An 18,546-nucleotide genomic window follows, 5' to 3' on the forward strand; every position below is an offset into this window, starting at 1 on the left:
GATATGGAAAAAAAACGTTAACAATAATAGTTATTAAAATCTAAATTAAAAGATGATTATTCTAAATAAATTCTAAAAAATCACAACAAAAAAATTCATATGTGCTCATTTATTTTTTATAAGAACTATCATTATTTTTTAAAATGTTAAACTAAATTTTATCATAAAATAAAATAGAAGAAAAGAGTCAAACAAAAGAATATTAATTTAGAACAATTATTATTTTTACCTGATCAGGCCGATGTATAGCTCGTTCTTTGATGGAGATCGGCGAACTTTCTTATTGGAGTGTAGTATACGTCGGCAATGGAGGAACAAAGGAGGTGAATATCTGCGAAAGACACTCAGACGCTCAAGTAAGTGAATAGATATATGGATAAACGTTATTTCTTAGAAAGATTGCATACCTTCTAAACTTTTTTTGTCCTTATTTATACTTGAGAGGACGAGGTCGACCGTTTCTTCTGAATAATAACGCCTAAAAAGAAAATTAACTACATATCTGACGTTATAGAATAAGGATCAGTTGTAACTATAATTAACTATATTAATATGTCGGTTATGATTTGAATAAGAGTTTTACCTTTTCGAGTAACTGGTCATATCAATTATAATTCTAAAATTTTTCATCCTTAACTTACAAGTGTAAGCAATTAGTTAATAAAACTTAACGAAAATAGATTTAATATTAATTTTAAATTTATTTATTAAATGATTTTTTATATTAAAAAAAATTAATTCATTATGGGTTTACAAAATTTGTGAGTCTATAATTCTAGCTTTTTTTTTAATTTGACTACGGTTTAGTTTAATAAAGCTTTTTGAAGAGGTGTTTGTATTTTTTAAAAGTACAAGTTTTTGCTTATGTTGCAGCTTTTAAAAGATCAGAATACTTTTGAAAGCAACTAAGGTGAAGCTTATTAAAGTTGACTTGTATTTTTCAAAATTTAAAAGTCTAATATAACCTTATATATTAACTAATTTTCGAATTTAATGTTTAAATTTATGTTTTTTATAGTATTTTTAAATTGAGAAAATTCTACTCCCCTCTCCTGCAAGATACTAAAATGATACTCCCCTCCTTCTATTTTATAAATGTATATTTCCCTCCCTTCTAACTTTTAAAAAATCTCCTCTTTAATCCATATTAAATTTTGTGTTAACTAATATTAACTTTATCCATTTTTTTAAGAAAAAATAAATTATTTTTTGAAAAAAGACCCATTAACAAAAATTTTATTTTTTATCATTAAATTTTGCTTACCAAAATATCCTTTAATAAATTATTTTTTTATTGATTAAATTATAATTTTACTAAAATACTTTTAAAAAAATTAATAATTAAATTATTTTTTTTAAGATATCTACCCTTCAACAATTTTTTAATTATTAAATTATGATTTTACCAAAATTTTTGTTAACAATTATTTTTACATTTTACTGTTAATTTTTTTATATCAATATTTATTATTTTAACATTAAATAAAAAATTTTTACCACTGTTAATATGTATAACAATTAATATATATTGATATTGAAAAATAATCTTACTAAAATTTTTATTTAATGTTAAAATAATATATATAGATATCAAAAAATTAATAATAAAATATAAAAAAATTATTAACAAAAATTTTGGTAAAATTATAATTATCTGGTGGTACACAACAGCAAAAGCAGCTCCAATGAAATGCCCAACCCAAAAAATCCACTGCAATGAAAAAAAGAACATATGAAATTCAAAAAGAAATGAGTGAAAAAAAAAACCGAAAACAAAGAAGACATATTTGATCATTCGATGCATGGTCTCTGTTGAAGATGATAGCAGCACCAAGACTCCTAGCTAGGTTTATCCCAGTTCCTGTTATAGGAATGGTTGCTAAGTGGACCAAAAAGACAGTAAACCCGATCGAAAGCAGCAAAGACTGGCGAGGAGTAGCGACGATCGGCGATCGAGCAAGGAGAAGAAACAGAAACGGCGAACAACGAGCGGCGCACAACGTCCACCCTCCCGAATTTGCTGGCGTCGATGTCGAAGAACAACAACAAAGAGCAGCGGCAGCAGAATCCCTTCCCCTTCCCTTCCTTACCTTCCCTTTCCCCTCTTTTTCCATTAAAAATCCACCCCAGCATGATTAACTCTTTCGCTGTTCCCCAGCCTTTAACCCATTTTTCTTTTTCTATATATTTTTTAGTTAGGAATAATTTGGTAATAAAAAATAAAATTTTGGTAAAAAGGACGATTTTAAGGTTAAGTTAAATCTTTGAGATCATTTTATAGCAAAAAAAAAATAGGGATGAAATAAATTTTCAACCCGTACCTTAGAAACCAAAATCATACTTAACATTTTTACCAAATTAAGCCTCCATATATCTTTCACTTAAAGATGTTAATTAATGATTTAATATTTTTTTAATAAATATTTTTCACTAATAATGTTAACTAAGCACAAAATTTATTATTTATTTTTTCTATCAACCCTTATTATTATTTATCTATTGTCAATTTTTAAGTTGTTCTTGATAAGTCCTACTCATAGAACTATCCATACTATTATCCTATATTATAATTTAGTTAACAAGAATGATGACATTAGCTTTTTCTTTAAGATTTATCATTGATTAATTTATTGAAAAAGATTTTAATAAATTAATTTTTTTAATTAATGAATACCGGATAAAATTAATTTATTGTGAAATTCTATTTTATCCTTAAAAATTTAGCACATTAAATTTAATACTTATACTTTGAAATGAATTTAGTTGATAAAATTAAAATATAAGTAATATTATTCTTGTACAAATTTTTATTAATATTATTACAGTGTGCTGTAACGAATAGGAAGAAGTCAGAGTACGCTAAGGTTAACCATGCTACCTATGCAGAAAATAGTAATAACAATCATGCCTTAGAGTCACATATGTTGGAGGAGGAATTAGTTACAAGTCAAGGACAGATGGCAAGTATAGGGATAAACCAAGGCTCAAGAAGAAGTGCAAGAGTGAGAACCACTAATAGGCGGTTAGCGGAATACGTTAGCGTGATGTGGTAATTCTCACTCTTTTCTATTATTTTCTCTAGCCTTTCTATTCTCTCTCCTTCTCTTCCCTTCTTTCTGTCATAGAAATTCTTCTCTAATCTCACCTTTCCAAAATTCTGCACAGGTCTTTAGATGAGGAGCGTGGGATTGTCTTTAATGCTTTTCTTCATAATTTTTCTTCTCTTCTTTATTATACTGACTCTGTTCTTGTTATACTGTTACATTGAAGCTTGAGTCCTCCACAGTGTATGTGTTATACCTGCTACTGTTATTCCATTCAATAAAATTCATATTACACCCTTCCAGATGTTTACTTGAGCAATTAAATTTAGTTTGTACTAATATTAAAATTGTCGTATTTATTATTCTAGTCATTTAAAATATATATATTTTTACCTTATTTTACATTCAATTAATTAAATTAAAAATATATTTAGTGACAATTCCAGTCAATATATCATTTTTTTTCAATAAATCAAATTAATAACACTTACCTTACTAGTAGAGTATTATTTTCTATTAAGCAAATATGTAAGCTCATTTTTTATAAAAGAATAGAAATCTTACAACAAAATCATCCGTCTAACTTGCCCAATGATGCAGTTTTAAATATATCTAAAACTAGTTTGAAGCTAAATTGAACAAAAAAGACATTTTCAAATCAATTAAACTGTTCAAAGGATATAAGGATTGCATGCCTATCATACAATTTCTTTGTGAATGTCCACAAAATTTTATTTTTTTAAATTTAGACCATTTGTATTTTTTTATATTAAATATGGTTGGTTACAAACAATAGAATAGTCATATTGCAAAAAGTACACTGGAACAGGTGAAAAGCTTCCTGTATGTTATTCTATCTAGGATTTTAATCAAATTAAATAGGCAATGTATGTCTAGGATTGATGGGTTGGAAACAATTCTTATATTCACTTTTCTAAATAATCATTTTCTATAGTTTTTTTATGTTGATGACACTTAACTTAACAGATCTATGTAGAAAATATATATTTGGGATGAAGGTTATGGAAAAGACAGGCAAGGTATCAGAGGAAAAGGGTTCTGAGCAAAAACACAGAAAAGCAAAATTCCAAATAATTTAAATGTTGTAAAAAAAATTATTGGTTGGTGGTAAATTATTCTTAACTTAATTATTATACAAAGTTAGACCAAAAATGAAAAAAAAAGTATGATATGCTAAAAAGGTTAATTGAATGACATGGTGCTTACTATGTAGTATGTGATACTATGAACGATGATATCGGATTAGAATTTTATAGACGTTATCATAGTTATCATATTTTGGTTTAGGGTTTTTGGTTGAGGAAGATTGTGTTATTATTAGGTGGAAAATATGTTTTTCAAATTTTTTAATCGCAAAAATATATATTAAATATGTGAGTTTTTAATTATAATGTCATTTTTATAAATTATATATTAATACCATAAAATATCTAATATAAAAATTAATTGCTTAGGAGAAATGGAAGCAAAATAGAAAGGTCATGTCTTTCTTTGGAAAAATTGGCAACGACACTCATTAAGAATTTGACTATATTATTTAATTTTAAGAAAGAAAGAAAAAAACATTAAGAAAGAAAGAAAAAAACATAGAACAATAAAATTTATGAAATGTCTAGGATCCTTATAAGTCCCAATCTCTTGTAATATTATCTTGGCCTAGTCTACAAACCAAAAAATCAATAAGTTAAAAGTTTAGGAAAAGTTTAATAGCAACTTCTAATTAATACCAACTTTTAAATTTTTTAGTTATAATTTTTGGTCTATTAGAGTTGTAAGTACTCTACTAGGATTTGAATAATTTAAAAAGTTTTTCATTGAAATGAATTCTAATTTTACACAACAGTGAGATCAATTCTAATTTTCTATCACCACATTAATAGAAGATAGTGGATCAAAAACTGACAATAAAAAAAAAACGAAAGAGACTGAAAAAAGAGAGAGTGATTCTCTTTGATAATAAAGACATTAAAGAGGATTTGGAAGTATGTAGGAGAAGTCTTGTAGAAAGGATTATAGCTAATAAAATCTTAACTATTGGCACTATTGAACCAGCTATGTACACTTTCTGAATGCAGCCAGAGGGGTTCTGAGCAACTAAACATGGAGATAATGTATTCCTTTTTTTTTTCGGAAAAAAAAAAAAGGACATGATCAAAATAAAAAAGGAGGTCCCTTGATTACTAAAAATCTAGATTGTCAATATTAAGCGATGGAGTAAGAATATGGAGATTAATAATGCTGAGTTCTCTTATGTTTTGATTTGGGTTCAATTATGGGATTTGCTAAAATACTATAAAATTTGTGACTTAGGAGTTAGGACGAAAGATTAGAGAAGCGATTGGGGAAGTCTTGGAGGTTGGGCTGTTTGCCATAAGGGGAAGAGAATTTTAAATTGTTAAGGTTAAGATAAATTTAGGTGTCACCCAAAAACTCAAAAAAAAATTGTTAAAGTGGCTGGAGCAAATAAAAAGTCGGGAAATGCAGCTAAAATATGAAAGAATAAGATTTTACTGCTCACTATGTGGATACTTAGGGCATGAATCAAGAAACTGTAATGAAGAGGTCGTGAATTTATCCAATGGGAACGCTGTGGAGGAAGGTTGGTCGAATGGTTGAGAGCAGAACAGTTGAGAAAGAAGATAGAACCCACAAAGGAGAACTTAAATCTCAACAACAAATCCAACACTTTTTACAACAAAAACTATATGCGAAAGCCTACACCAGTTAATTTTCGTAAAAGTATGACAATATTATCAGTGAAAGAGAAGAATAATTGTGACCAAGCTGATGGAGTGGGAAGAATGGAGGATAGGGAGGTAATGGTGGGAGGAAAAAGCACAATTATGGTAGACCTTACCAATATCCAGAGTTAGGAAAGATGAAATGTAAGAAATCAAATCAGAAGTGAGAAATGGGCACTTTCAATTGTAAGCATTGATCAAAACTCAAAAGATAGGCAGAACACAATGGATGTAACTAAGGTGATTTGTTCCTAAGGTTTGGACAAAACGTATAAATCAATAAGAAGCAGCAACAAAAAAATCGAAACTCAAGCATCTTGCAAGAGGGAGAGGAACACCTATAATAAATATGGTGGGTATCAAGAGAGGGGCAGGTGAAATATAAGGGATGGAGGAATGGCAATACAAAGGATTGGATGAAATGGAGGTTGCTGAAATGGGAAAGGTGCCAACCCACAAATAGCACTCCAAATGCCATGAAGATGATGATGTGACCGAGGGTTGAAAAAAATCTTGGCAGTTCACAATATACAAGGGATCTGAAGATCCCATTCCCCCGAAGTGATATTCTTGCATGAGACAAAAAAAATAGTGCTTTGTTCGTTCGAAAACAGTGTGAAAAGTTGGATCTTAGTGAGTTTTTTCATGTTATCCCTAAGAAACAATGGATGAGTTGGCTTTGGCTTAGCAATCAAGTGTTCAGATGAGAGTGATTGACATGGATGAGTTCTTTATTCATTTTACTTGGTATGACAACCTTAAAAACAAGACTTGGGATGTAATCGTAGTTCACTTGCACAATAATGATCAAATACGTAACACTCAATATTTAAAGATGCTAAATATGGTAGAATCACTTGGAGAGTGGTATGTGGTAATAGGAGATTTCAATGCTATCTTGGCTTATCATGAAAATGAAGGAGGAAGAGTTAAATCAGCAAATTTTATAGATTGGGAGAAAGTTGAAAAGACACAATAGAAGCAGCAATGAACATGCATGGACAATGAACGTAGTGTGTCATATATATAATAAGGCTGACGAAGCTAGACAATATTTAGTAGGGGGCAATATTGTTTTTAATTTTTTTATTTTAATTAAAAATAACAAGTTAGACTTAGAATTAACTTTTTATAAGATAACTGAACATATCGTATATTAAAATAATTAAGCACAAATATCTCAAAATTTTTAAATATTATAAATATAGATTGTTACATATTTGTTTTTAGAATTTTTAAATACTATTCAATTTTTTTTAGACGTTTTCTGCAAAATTATTAAAAAAATGTATTATACTTCATGTAAATAATTTAAATCACAACCATAACTTATGCAACAAAAAAATTAATAATAATATTATTAGAGTTGAAATAAGTTAAAATTTGTAATTTACATAGACAATTGAGTTCGACGTTTTTTTCTTAATTCAAAGTCATCTATTATTAAGAATTTACATAGATAATAAGATAAACTTTATGTAACTTGACTAAATTCAATTTATTTTATTTTTTGTAAATCAATAATATCAATGTCACAAATAATTAATAATGAGAAAAAATTAAAAATAATACAAGAATAGCATTATAATTACATGATCATCATCTTCAATTTTTTTTAAAACCTAAATTATTATTGTAAGATTATAAACTAGATAAATAAATAAATATATAAATTATTAAAAAAATAACTTATAAAAATAACTTATAAAAAAAGAATAAGAAATAATAATAGAAGATCAAAGATTATTTATTATTTTTTAAGTTGTAATAATAAAAATATGAAATGATATTTTATTTTTTAATTGAAAAAAGAGGGAAGAATAAAAGAAGTAATTTATTGACTTGTTGTTACTGTCCTTTCAAATTCTTTATTTTTAATATAAATTAAGATTTTTTTTTAACTAAACATATAGTCCATAACCTTAAATAACACACAACTTTTCAATTATTTTTTGCTGCATTGAATAAGAATTAGTGACAACCATACATTTTTTAAAAGAAGATGAGACCAGACATTATTTTGAAAAGAGGGGGGTATTTTTTATTTTTTATTATATTTGTAAACAAATTTTTTTCTTTTGGGGGGCCACTGCCTCTCCTGTTCTATACGTAATTTCGTTTCGGCTGGATACGTAAATACATTATGATATTTAAGTGTGTTTAATTATATCTGACAAAAATATTTTTTTTTAAAATACAATTAATTAAATGCAGAAATTAAAAAGTATATATATTATCGTATCTAAAATATGTCTAATATGTAGACACCGTAATTTAACGAGGTGTATGTCCGTACTTCTTAGCAAACTATATACTTCTGTATGACTGTATTAATCTAACGATCCATTTTGCCCTTAATAAGCATCAATTTCATGCACTTACCCACAATTCAGTTTAAAACTTAGTTTTACCATTTCTATTCTAAAGCTTATGTTAATCATATACATATAGGCAATCTCAGATTTAAATAACACCTCATGCAACGTAATTATTTGTGAACAGAATTATTTATCAGGATTTCAACGTAATAATATTTCATTTCCTATTATTTTATATAATATCACGGTAAAAAAGTGTCACACACACGTTTAATTTCTATACGTATTGGTGAAATATTAAATGTATTGGTGAAATACATTTCATAAGTTTTAATTTATGACATTTTCAAAGAAAAACTGTTAAAGTTTATCTTTGAAAATAATTTTACATATTTATAGGTTTCTGGATACACTTAGAAAAATTGCAGGGCTGGGTTATTAAGAGGAGTTCTTTTTTTTTTTGGGTTCGGATTTGAGTTTATAATATTAGTGCCATTATATTTTTAGGCTATTCTTACGGCATAATTTGGGTTGATCTAACCAATCTGAAGTAATTATATCGTGGGATATCAAGGTGCCTAATGTGTTTATGCATGTGTTTAATTGTTTATACTTTATATATTTCAATAGTTCTTTTATTGACATTGCATAGAATAAGTAAATTTAAAATAATCAAAGTAAATAACAAATTCATTACACTTTCGCATATTAAGTTTATATATGTAAAGCCCAAAATTAAGGTCTCAGTTATTATTATTATTTTGGAGCTCTCAAAATACATTTATTTTGACCTATTATTAATTATATTATGGAAACAAGGCATATATATTATAGACACACGCATGCTATTATTCTATAATTATGGTAATTGTTAGGGGTGTTCAAATTCAAACTGATCCAAAATAAACTGATAATCTAATTTAGTCACAAAAAAAAAACTGATCATTTAATTCAATCTAAACCGATCGTTCAATTCAATTCAAACCGAAAATCGATTAAAACCGCATTAATTCGGATTTGATTGGATTCTATTTTTTATAAACCACTGGATCGGATCGGATCGGATTTCGGATATATTTTTCATAACCGATCTAATCCAATCCAAACCACACAATGTATTATAATATTATTATTTTATTATTATATTTACAATTATATTTTTTATAACATGTTCAATTTTTTATAATTTTTATATTATTCATGTATTATTATTATTTAATAAATATTTTATGTTCAAAATGTTATTTATTTATTTATTTTAACTAACCTATAATTTTATTTCTATCGTTATGTTATCGTTGGCTTTTTAAGATATTATTAAGACTTGTTATATTATTGTTGATTATTTAAAATTTAATGTTGAGACTTGTTATATGTATTTAATTTTTTTAATTTATAAACCGCAAATCTAATCCAATCCAAACCGCTTGAAATTGGATCGTATTGGATCGAAATTTTTTTTAAAGCATCCAATTCAAACCGCACCACAAGTAAAATTAGTGTTCAGATCGGATGAGTTTTTTACTCAAAACCGATCCAAACCGCACCGCGAACACCCCTAATAATTATAGTAGCTATATAAATTTAACAACTTAAAAAATATTATTAAAATCAAAGTATTGTTTTGTTTATTAGTTAATGACGCTTTTCAATTAAAAAAATAAAAATATTATCAAAATAAAAAAAATATAACTTTAATTGTAATGATACTTAAAATATATTAAGATTTAGTTAACATGTATTTTAAGGACACATGATAAATTTATTATTAGTAAAAAATTTTAAATATTTTTATTTAATAAATATAAAATAAATATATTAAAAATTTAAATTTTTTATATTATCAATAAAAAAATTTTTGTTTTGTAATTTTAACACATGCCCTAAGAATAGGATATATAATAGATAAACCCAACATATTATTATGCTTACATATTAGGTTTAATTATTCTGTTAATTCCTATAGTTTCACCAAATTTTTAATTAGGTTCTTATACTTTTTTCTTTTTAATTAAGTCCTTACACTACTTTAATTTTATAATTAAGTCTTTTCTAGTATAAAAAATATTAGAATCAATTAAATATTTTTTTGTAAATTAAAAGTGTTTATAATTAAAAACTTAATTAAATCTTTGATCGCATATATTTTGGTAAAAATATTATATTAATTTTAATATTTTTAACATATAAAAGGACGTAATTACAAAATTAAAAAACTTAATTAAAAAATATAAAATTTAATTAAAAATTTAATAAAATTATAAAAATCAACAGAATAATTAAACTTACATATTATTATGCTTATATAGCTATTATAATCATCATAATCATAAGCACTTGCCATAAACTGTAATATGCTTATATAGCTATTATAATCATCATAATCATAAGCACTTGCCATAAACTTCAGTTAACGATCAGACAACAACAACCTAATGGAGTAGGAGAAGTAACACAATGTCCTATAACATAGTACATGTCTTGACAGTACTTATAGCAAGCATCATCTTTTAGGTGCTGAGGATCTGGACAAAATAATTTAGTTGCTTCATCAAAGCACTGCATACTCTGCTTCTCATACATTGTTCTTGCTGCCATTGTGCAAATTGCTGCTTCTGCAATATTCAATACACATTGTGGTCATTAGAATTTGTATGTGCAAAAAATATATAACTTCTTTGAAAATAAATATATTCGTGAAAAAATTATAATATAAAGACAAAATTGGTTTTTACTTCTATAGGACATTTTTTTTCCTCTTTCTTCAGAAAAATATAATAAATAAATTCCCTTAATATCTATCCAAAATTTTAATTTTGTTTTTAAATTTTAAAAATTTTAATTTGTTTTCTACGATGTTTTTTTACCACGACAAACTAGGGACTAATATGTTGCAAATTATAACTCCGTTTAAAGTTTTATCGTTAACCAATGAGTAGTTACATGCACAAAATAAAATTTAAACATATGACACTTGTTTAAGTACGAAAGTATGCGGATTGAATTCGATTGGATATGACCAAAATCTCTATCCAATACACCATAAAATCATCAGATCGGATTTAATATGTGTTTCAAATCGAATTTAATATATTTTTTGAGAAATACATATTTAACGTTAGTTTTTTTTGCAAGATTATCTAACATTAAATATGTATTTTTCAAAAAATACATTAGAGATTGAATTTTGATACAATTTTTTTCAAGTATGATTAAAAAAATGAGATATTATTATTTTTAAAATTTAGTGATTTTTCGTTAAGTATATATTTTTTTGTTAACAACTAATAATATTTTTAAAAAATTACAAAAAAATATATACTTATGAAAAAATTACCAAATTTTAAAAATAATAATATCTCATTTTTTTAATTATATTTGTAAAAAATTACATCAAAATTCAATCTCTAAGTCAAATTTTAAAAATATATATTTATTTTTGGACATTTTTGTCAATAATAAAATTTGGATGTATTTTTATCAGTATTTAAATAATTCGAAAATATTTTCGGTGGTTAACTGTATATATATATTGGCTCGGCCTTCTTAGAGAGCCTTCTTGCAAGAAAATCCAATAATAATTTATCAATTCACATATTTGTTGTATTCGTTCTGTTTCAAAATAACCGTGGTTTTATTTTTTTAATACATTAAAAAATTTAATAAATTTAGACCTATTTGTATTAAACACACTATTTTCTAATATATAAAAAAAGTCAAAGAAATCATTATTTTAAAATGGATGGGGAAATATTTTTGCTTACCTGAAGCCAAAAGCAGAGCAACAAGAAGATTGCATAAGAAGATTTTTGTATAACCGTTGATAGCCATTGTAGAAAAGTTTGTTTTGTTTTCTTGAAAGATTAATAATCAACCTCATTGTTGAGATTATTTATAGTATCATGGAAAACTAATTAAGGGTGTGATTTATTAATGATTTTTTCCTTAAAAATTTGTGAATAACATTATCTTTTGGGTCCCCAACATATCCTTGTTCTAACTTCTAAGTAATATTTATTTTTGGCCATTGGGTCAACAAAAAATATCCATATATGTTTAATGCCGAAAGGAACTTTTCTTTTGGGTAGAAATAATAATTAATTAGAAGGCATAAGAAAGTTAAAATTATAATATAAAAATGAATTTGAACTTGTTCAAAGATATGGACTGTTTATTGATTGATATTGGTTAGAAATAAATACTAATTTGATATTTGGAAGATTTTAACCTTGACAAAATAGTACATAATTTTTGTTATTTACCTTTTTTAGTCAACTATAAGATTTGTATCTATCTACAAAGAGATTTTTCTTTAATGTTTAAAGATAATGTTATTACAATTCTCTAAGAAAAAAAATCATGAACAATCACACGTTTACTTAGTTTATCATGAAAGACGAATTAGATCAAACATATATAAATTTTATAAAATGAAAAAAAAAACCTTCAAAAATCAAATTTCAAGTTAAAAAAAGCTCAAGTTGTATAATACTTTTTTAAGAAATTAAAAAACACAACCATAATTAGTTTTCGTAACACCATAAATAATCTCATCAATGTTATATTTAATATATTGTTCTAAAGGTCTCTGAATTTTTTTCCTTAAAAATTATTATTTGGATATAAAAAAAACTACAAATCCTATGTATTTTAATGGAATATTTTGATTGATTCAAAATACTTTCATAAAATAAAAATTTTCAAATTTTTTTCCTTATCTCTTTTTTTAAATTTGACTAATAACAGAAAGGAAAAAAAATCAGGATCAAATTTGCCACATATGTATACCTTTTTATTTTCTCTTATTGCAGATAGGAATAAAATATTTAAACTTACATGAATCTAAATTTTGACAATGTAATTACATAGCATTTTAAATTCCTGAATTTTTCTATCCAAACATACTTAAGGTTGTTTCAAAAGAGGTGAAGATATAATCTTTCTGGTCACCATTAAGCAAATTATTGCTTCTTTGCAATAATTATATTGATACACAATATCAGTAGATTAATTTGCATGATGCATCTTACTATGCTCTTACATGTGAATTTTTTTTTCAAAAATGCTCCATAAATGTTAAAATTTAACCATCATATATATATTTATGTATATTTATACATCTTATTTTGTATAATTTTTTAATAAATAATTAATTATCGAAGTAATCATAGTAGAATAATCTCCAAACTTCTTAGGTTATTAGTATTTTGTTTGTAATTTTTTATCTGTTAGTCTATTACGAATGCGATTTTGAATGTTTCTCACTCTCATTTTGAGTTTAAATGAATGATTATAACTATAAAAAAATATTATAATCAAATTTTTTTATAAATAATAAACACGTGCATATTCTTATAATTAGTTTATTGGTGATTACTTTTTAATATACATATAATATTTCTTTAGTATACCAAATATTTTTTAGTAAACTATGAAAAGTTCTGTTATTACCTGAAGCCAAAAATAGCAGAACTATAGAGGGTAAAAAAACTTTGGAAAGATATAAATATAAATAGCTTTATTTTTTCCACCCCTAGTTTTGTGTAGAAGGAGGACATGTTACAAAACATTCAAAATTATTGATCCATTAACAAATTCAAAATATTACAAGTTTACAGCAACAATATTCCCTACATAATGAAGATATAGAAGATCTCTACATAATAACTATTGACTAGCTAGTCAAAGGTTATTATTGGTAATGCAAGCATCAGGTTGACTTTGTGGTGATGAGGCATGGAACTCTGCTAAACCTTTGTATGTTTCAGACAACCTCCTCAGAGTAGGGTATTTGGACTGTAAAAAACAACAATTTTAAAATGTTCATTTTAATATAATGTTTAACGATCTATCGTAAAATTTCTTTCAATGTTAGAGAAAAAATCTATCGTAAAATATTTTCCAATATTACCAAAGTTTATGTAAGATTATTTCTGTAAGTGTTATGAAAAAAAGGCCTATGTAACGCTCTTGCTAAATATTATTGAAACTTTTAGAAGAATGAAATTAAAACTTTGGCGACAGAAGGTATATCTAGGGCTGGAAGGGAACCAAATTGACTGAGTTAGACCAAATTCAAATTCGACTCACGAAAATTATGCTTGACTCATGACTCCACTCATTAACAATCAAGCCTATTTCGTAAGCTTAACCTTAGCTCAATAAAAGCTTATGAACTAGCTCCAGCTCACGTGCCGACTCAAATAATAGAAACATAATCTATAATTCTATATCAATAAATTATAACTTATATATATTAAAAAAAATAAACTACCTATCAATTATAAATTTTTTATTTATGTCCTACATTAAAATTATATTTAAAAAATGTCTATAAAATTTTAAATAATTAAGAGCATTAATATATATATATATATATATATATATATATATATATATATGCATTTAATCTATACTTTTAATATTATATATATAATCGAGCCAACTCATGAGTTAATGAGCTGAGCTTGTCCAAGCTCAAGCTCGACTCATTTAATTTATGAGCTCAATTCTAAACTCAAGTTCGGCTTACCAGCTTACGAGTTCACTTATCGAGCTATTAACGAGTCGAGCCCGAACTGGCTCATGAGCTGGCTTGACTCACTTCCAATCAAGTATATCCAACACTTTTATATGATTTGACAACACTTCTGAAATATTAGGAAAAGCCAAGTATGTAGTTGTGCCGGTCAGAAATCACTTATACTGTTATACACCTAGCTTTTCTATGTTAACCACAAATATGAGAATTGTATCAATAAACCATGAGATGTATATATACTTTTTGAATAAATGAACAAAATTACACATGAAAGAGTTTGAGTGGACAAAATTACGCACCAAAGTTCGTAAATATGAAATCACACCCAAAATACTGATTTCAAAGGACAAAAATACATTCCTAAGTCTTACAAAATCACTAACAGCATGACAATGTTGTCCATTGAAAACAATTTTCCGGGTGTACTTTGATGTTTACAATCTTGTGTGTACTTTAGTCCATCCCAAATTCTATCACGTGTACTTTTGTCTATTTACTCTATACTTTACCATATCAATATCAAACCTATTAACTGCTTGCATAATCTGTGGAGCCAAGAATACATCAGCCTGCACATTACAAGTTTTTTTTCACAAAAAAAAACACTTTGTTAGATATGCATCTTTTAGTATGATATCTTTAATCTTTAAGAGCAACAAGAAGTGCACCATGTAGATATGTTCCCCTGTTGCATATTTTCCAGCAACATCCTTCAATAACTTCTCAAGAGCTGCACATATAAGAAAAGATTTTGAAATTGTCAAGAGCTGCACATATAAGAAAAGATTTTGAAACAATTTCAAAATGCAAAGGACATGCCATATATACATATCTTAGTGTGGTAAAATTGTGCTTAATTACCCAAGAAACCTTTGTCAATCTTATATTGTGCCCACTGTTTTGTTTCAGCACCAAACATTTTCTCCATATCTTTCTATTAGGAAAAAGGAAATCAGATAAATGAAAAATGTCAAAAATTGCAAAAACATTTTGTGTGGATAGAGGCAATCCTAGCATTTCAAATGAAAAGAAGATATACCAAAGCACTAATCATATGATAAGGTTGAATGCTGGAGTTAATCATACTTGCTATCTGTGAAACAATACAGTATAATCATTAGATGATACGAGGCCTCGATGATATGACCATATAATAATGTAATAAATGCAGGTATATGTACGATTATATCTCTATCACATCCACTCATGCAAGATCTTCTTTTGGAAAATGCTAAATCTTTTTTTTTTTTCCTTTTGGGGTTAAAGATTGATTGAATTCTAAATCTTTTTGGTCATAGAAACTCTTATACCATATCGTGAAACTACTTGTTCTAAAAGTTTAAGCCGATAGTAGGAGGCACACACATGGTTATATATCTAACATCATGTAAAATTCAACTATTATCCATTAAAGATTGGATTACAGAATCAAGAACTAGTTGAAAATGCTTACAATGCATGGTTTTCTTGTTCCTTTATATATATATTGCATTCTGTAGAAGCTATATATCAGAATATTTGTAAGAAGGTTTTATTTATAATATTCTCTCTCCTATAATAATTCTCAAGATGATTTGATTTGTTCCTATTGAATTCTTTTAGAAGATGCTAAACCAGTAGGATTAAATGAAGTAATGAACATGGATTCAAGAAGCATTCATGTTAGTTGTCACTAATCGAAAATTTCAATCATACCAAAATTTACCTGAAGATTGAGAGCACGGATCTGAGGATCAACTGGCAAAAGTGGCTTTTGAGTATACTTTTCCTCCAAATACTAATCAAAAAGGACGAAGCGGAAGACATTATTTTATTGTTTTGGTATAAATTTGAACGAAGAACACCAAACCATAATCAGTGACATGCATCAAAACGAAATTCAAGTATCAGAAAATTTTAATAATTTTCCCACTTAAGGGCCATCATTAAGCTTGATACAATAATGAATTTAATTTTGATGGCCAGTGCAAAATATTTTACATGTACATTTAATTACGAAATTCTACGAGAGCAAAAATAACTCATTTTCCCGTTAACCGCGTGAATAGATGTAAAAAAAAAACGAATGCCATTGAACGACTGTATAAGTATCATACTAACAGCACATCAAAATTAAACTCTACAATGATATGACTGAGAAATCAACAGATTTCATTGTTTTCCTTCTCAAGATTTTAAAAGCAAAAAAACACTGAAAACTCGAAACAGAAAATGAAAACAGAAACCACGCAACCAAGCTTTTTTCTAACAAATTGCTAGCATTAAACATACCAGAAAGATTGCATAAGAGTCTGAAACCACCACATGATCATCAGCTAATACCGGAACACAATGGAGAGGGTTCAATTTCTCAAACTCTGAAATTCAAGCATAGATTATTGATTCTAAATCAATACATTCAACAGTAAAAGTCAATTTTTTTTCCTTTGATCCACATGTACTCTAACTATGCATTCACCTGGACTAAACTGTTCCCCTTTTACAAGATCCACTGCTTTATACTCATAAGGAATCCCTATTCATTTCAGATCAATAGAAAAACCAAAATCAAATAAAGTCTACATTACTTGTCCCAAAGAGCTGCAATTTCTGAACTCTCTAGAAATAAAGAACATATTTTTAAGACAAAACTTGGGAATCGTTGTGTCTGAATTTGCAAATCAAAATCCCAAAGCTTTACCTTTGAGGCACAAAGCAAAGCGGATACGCCATGAGCATGAGCTTAACCAATAAGAGTACAACACAATCATGGTAGTAGTAGTAATGGAGAAACTGATTTCTAGTTAGCTACACTACAATGGTAGATGCTAGATTAAGTAATTTACACTTGAATCTACTTTGCGGTGTTCTTTTTTGTTCTATATGGTCAAACATATCTACTTTGACAAGTGTCACTGTGTCAAGCAACGTGTGAAAATTTCTTATACATATGGATATGGTTGTGGACTAATCTCTCCAATATGAATAATAGATAAGTGTTTTTTTCTTTCTGCTCTCTTTTTTTAATGTGATGTCTAATATAAGTAAGTTTAAATAGTAAGAATGATTTAATATTTATTATAATTGGACACCTCCACTAAATTGAGTAAATTGTTGCTTAATAAAATTAGATGAGATTGAAAAATCGAATCTATTAAAAATTTAACTGAAAATTAGTTAATAAATCAAGCCAATCTACAAGGAATTACAGTTTAATTAAACCCACGTGACACTGAATTTCATTAGATTGATTTTGTATCATGTAATTGCTTTTTTGCAAACACTATTTATGTATCAAAGTCAAATTTGCAAAAGTGACATTCTATGGGGTTTTTTGCCTTTGGTGCAACAATTCCATCAGTCTAACTAGTAGCTAACTAATCTAATTCAGATTTGTTGAGATTGAATAAACATTAATATTGTATAAGTATGAGAGAAAAAATATCATATGAAAATGTTAGTTGTGTCTAAATTTAGCTATCATTAAAAAAAACTGAGTATATTTTATATAAAACTAATTAGATAAAAATTAGAAAGTTAAATAATGTTAGTTCAAATATAAAACGAAAATAAAAAATAGTCACCAAATATTTCTCATATATAAATACTAGAAAAATAAGACAAATTGATCCCTAACTGTCCGCAAACATTTAAATACTTGAAAATTTAAAAATACATTTAAATTTCTAACTTTTTCAAAATCTGAACACATCAACCCTGAGTCTAATCTGTCTTATTTTAAAAATTCTACTACGTGTACATCCATATCAATCAGGTCAGTACAACGAGAATCACATTTGATTTTTTTATTGGATCTGATAGACCAGGTGAATATGAAGGATTAATATGTCCAAATTTTAAAATAATCAAAAACTTAAATGTATTTTTAAATCCTCGAGGAT

General features: G+C 26.6%; 1 protein-coding gene across 3 annotated transcripts; it reads right to left on the minus strand.

The window, feature by feature from the left end:
- Window positions 1-13,623: 13,623 nt before the first annotated feature.
- Window positions 13,624-17,656, minus strand: LOC112753476 (glutathione S-transferase zeta class). Of its 3 annotated transcripts, XR_003177886.3 has the most exons (10): window positions 17,346-17,606; window positions 17,124-17,180; window positions 16,937-17,022; window positions 16,371-16,442; window positions 15,705-15,758; window positions 15,527-15,599; window positions 15,334-15,395; window positions 15,175-15,234; window positions 14,657-14,774; window positions 13,624-13,920 (listed from the first exon to the last, which is right to left on the minus strand). XR_003177886.3 is itself a non-coding variant. In XM_025801616.3 (9 exons), exons 1-9 carry the CDS (start codon window positions 17,413-17,415, stop codon window positions 13,807-13,809), a joined length of 648 nt encoding a protein of 215 aa, XP_025657401.1. In that variant the 5' UTR covers window positions 17,416-17,656; the 3' UTR covers window positions 13,624-13,806. The 3 variants fall into 3 exon arrangements, 2 of the variants coding, with proteins under 2 accessions (XP_025657401.1, XP_025657402.1); XM_025801616.3 differs by lacking the exon at window positions 14,657-14,774 and having other exon boundaries at window positions 17,346-17,656; XM_025801617.3 differs by lacking the exons at window positions 14,657-14,774; window positions 17,124-17,180 and having other exon boundaries at window positions 17,346-17,559.
- Between the last annotated feature and the right edge of the window lie 890 nt (window positions 17,657-18,546).

The sequence above is a fragment of the Arachis hypogaea genome, chromosome 2 (genome assembly GCF_003086295.3).
Source record: "Arachis hypogaea cultivar Tifrunner chromosome 2, arahy.Tifrunner.gnm2.J5K5, whole genome shotgun sequence".
Taxonomy (NCBI): domain Eukaryota; kingdom Viridiplantae; phylum Streptophyta; class Magnoliopsida; order Fabales; family Fabaceae; genus Arachis; species Arachis hypogaea.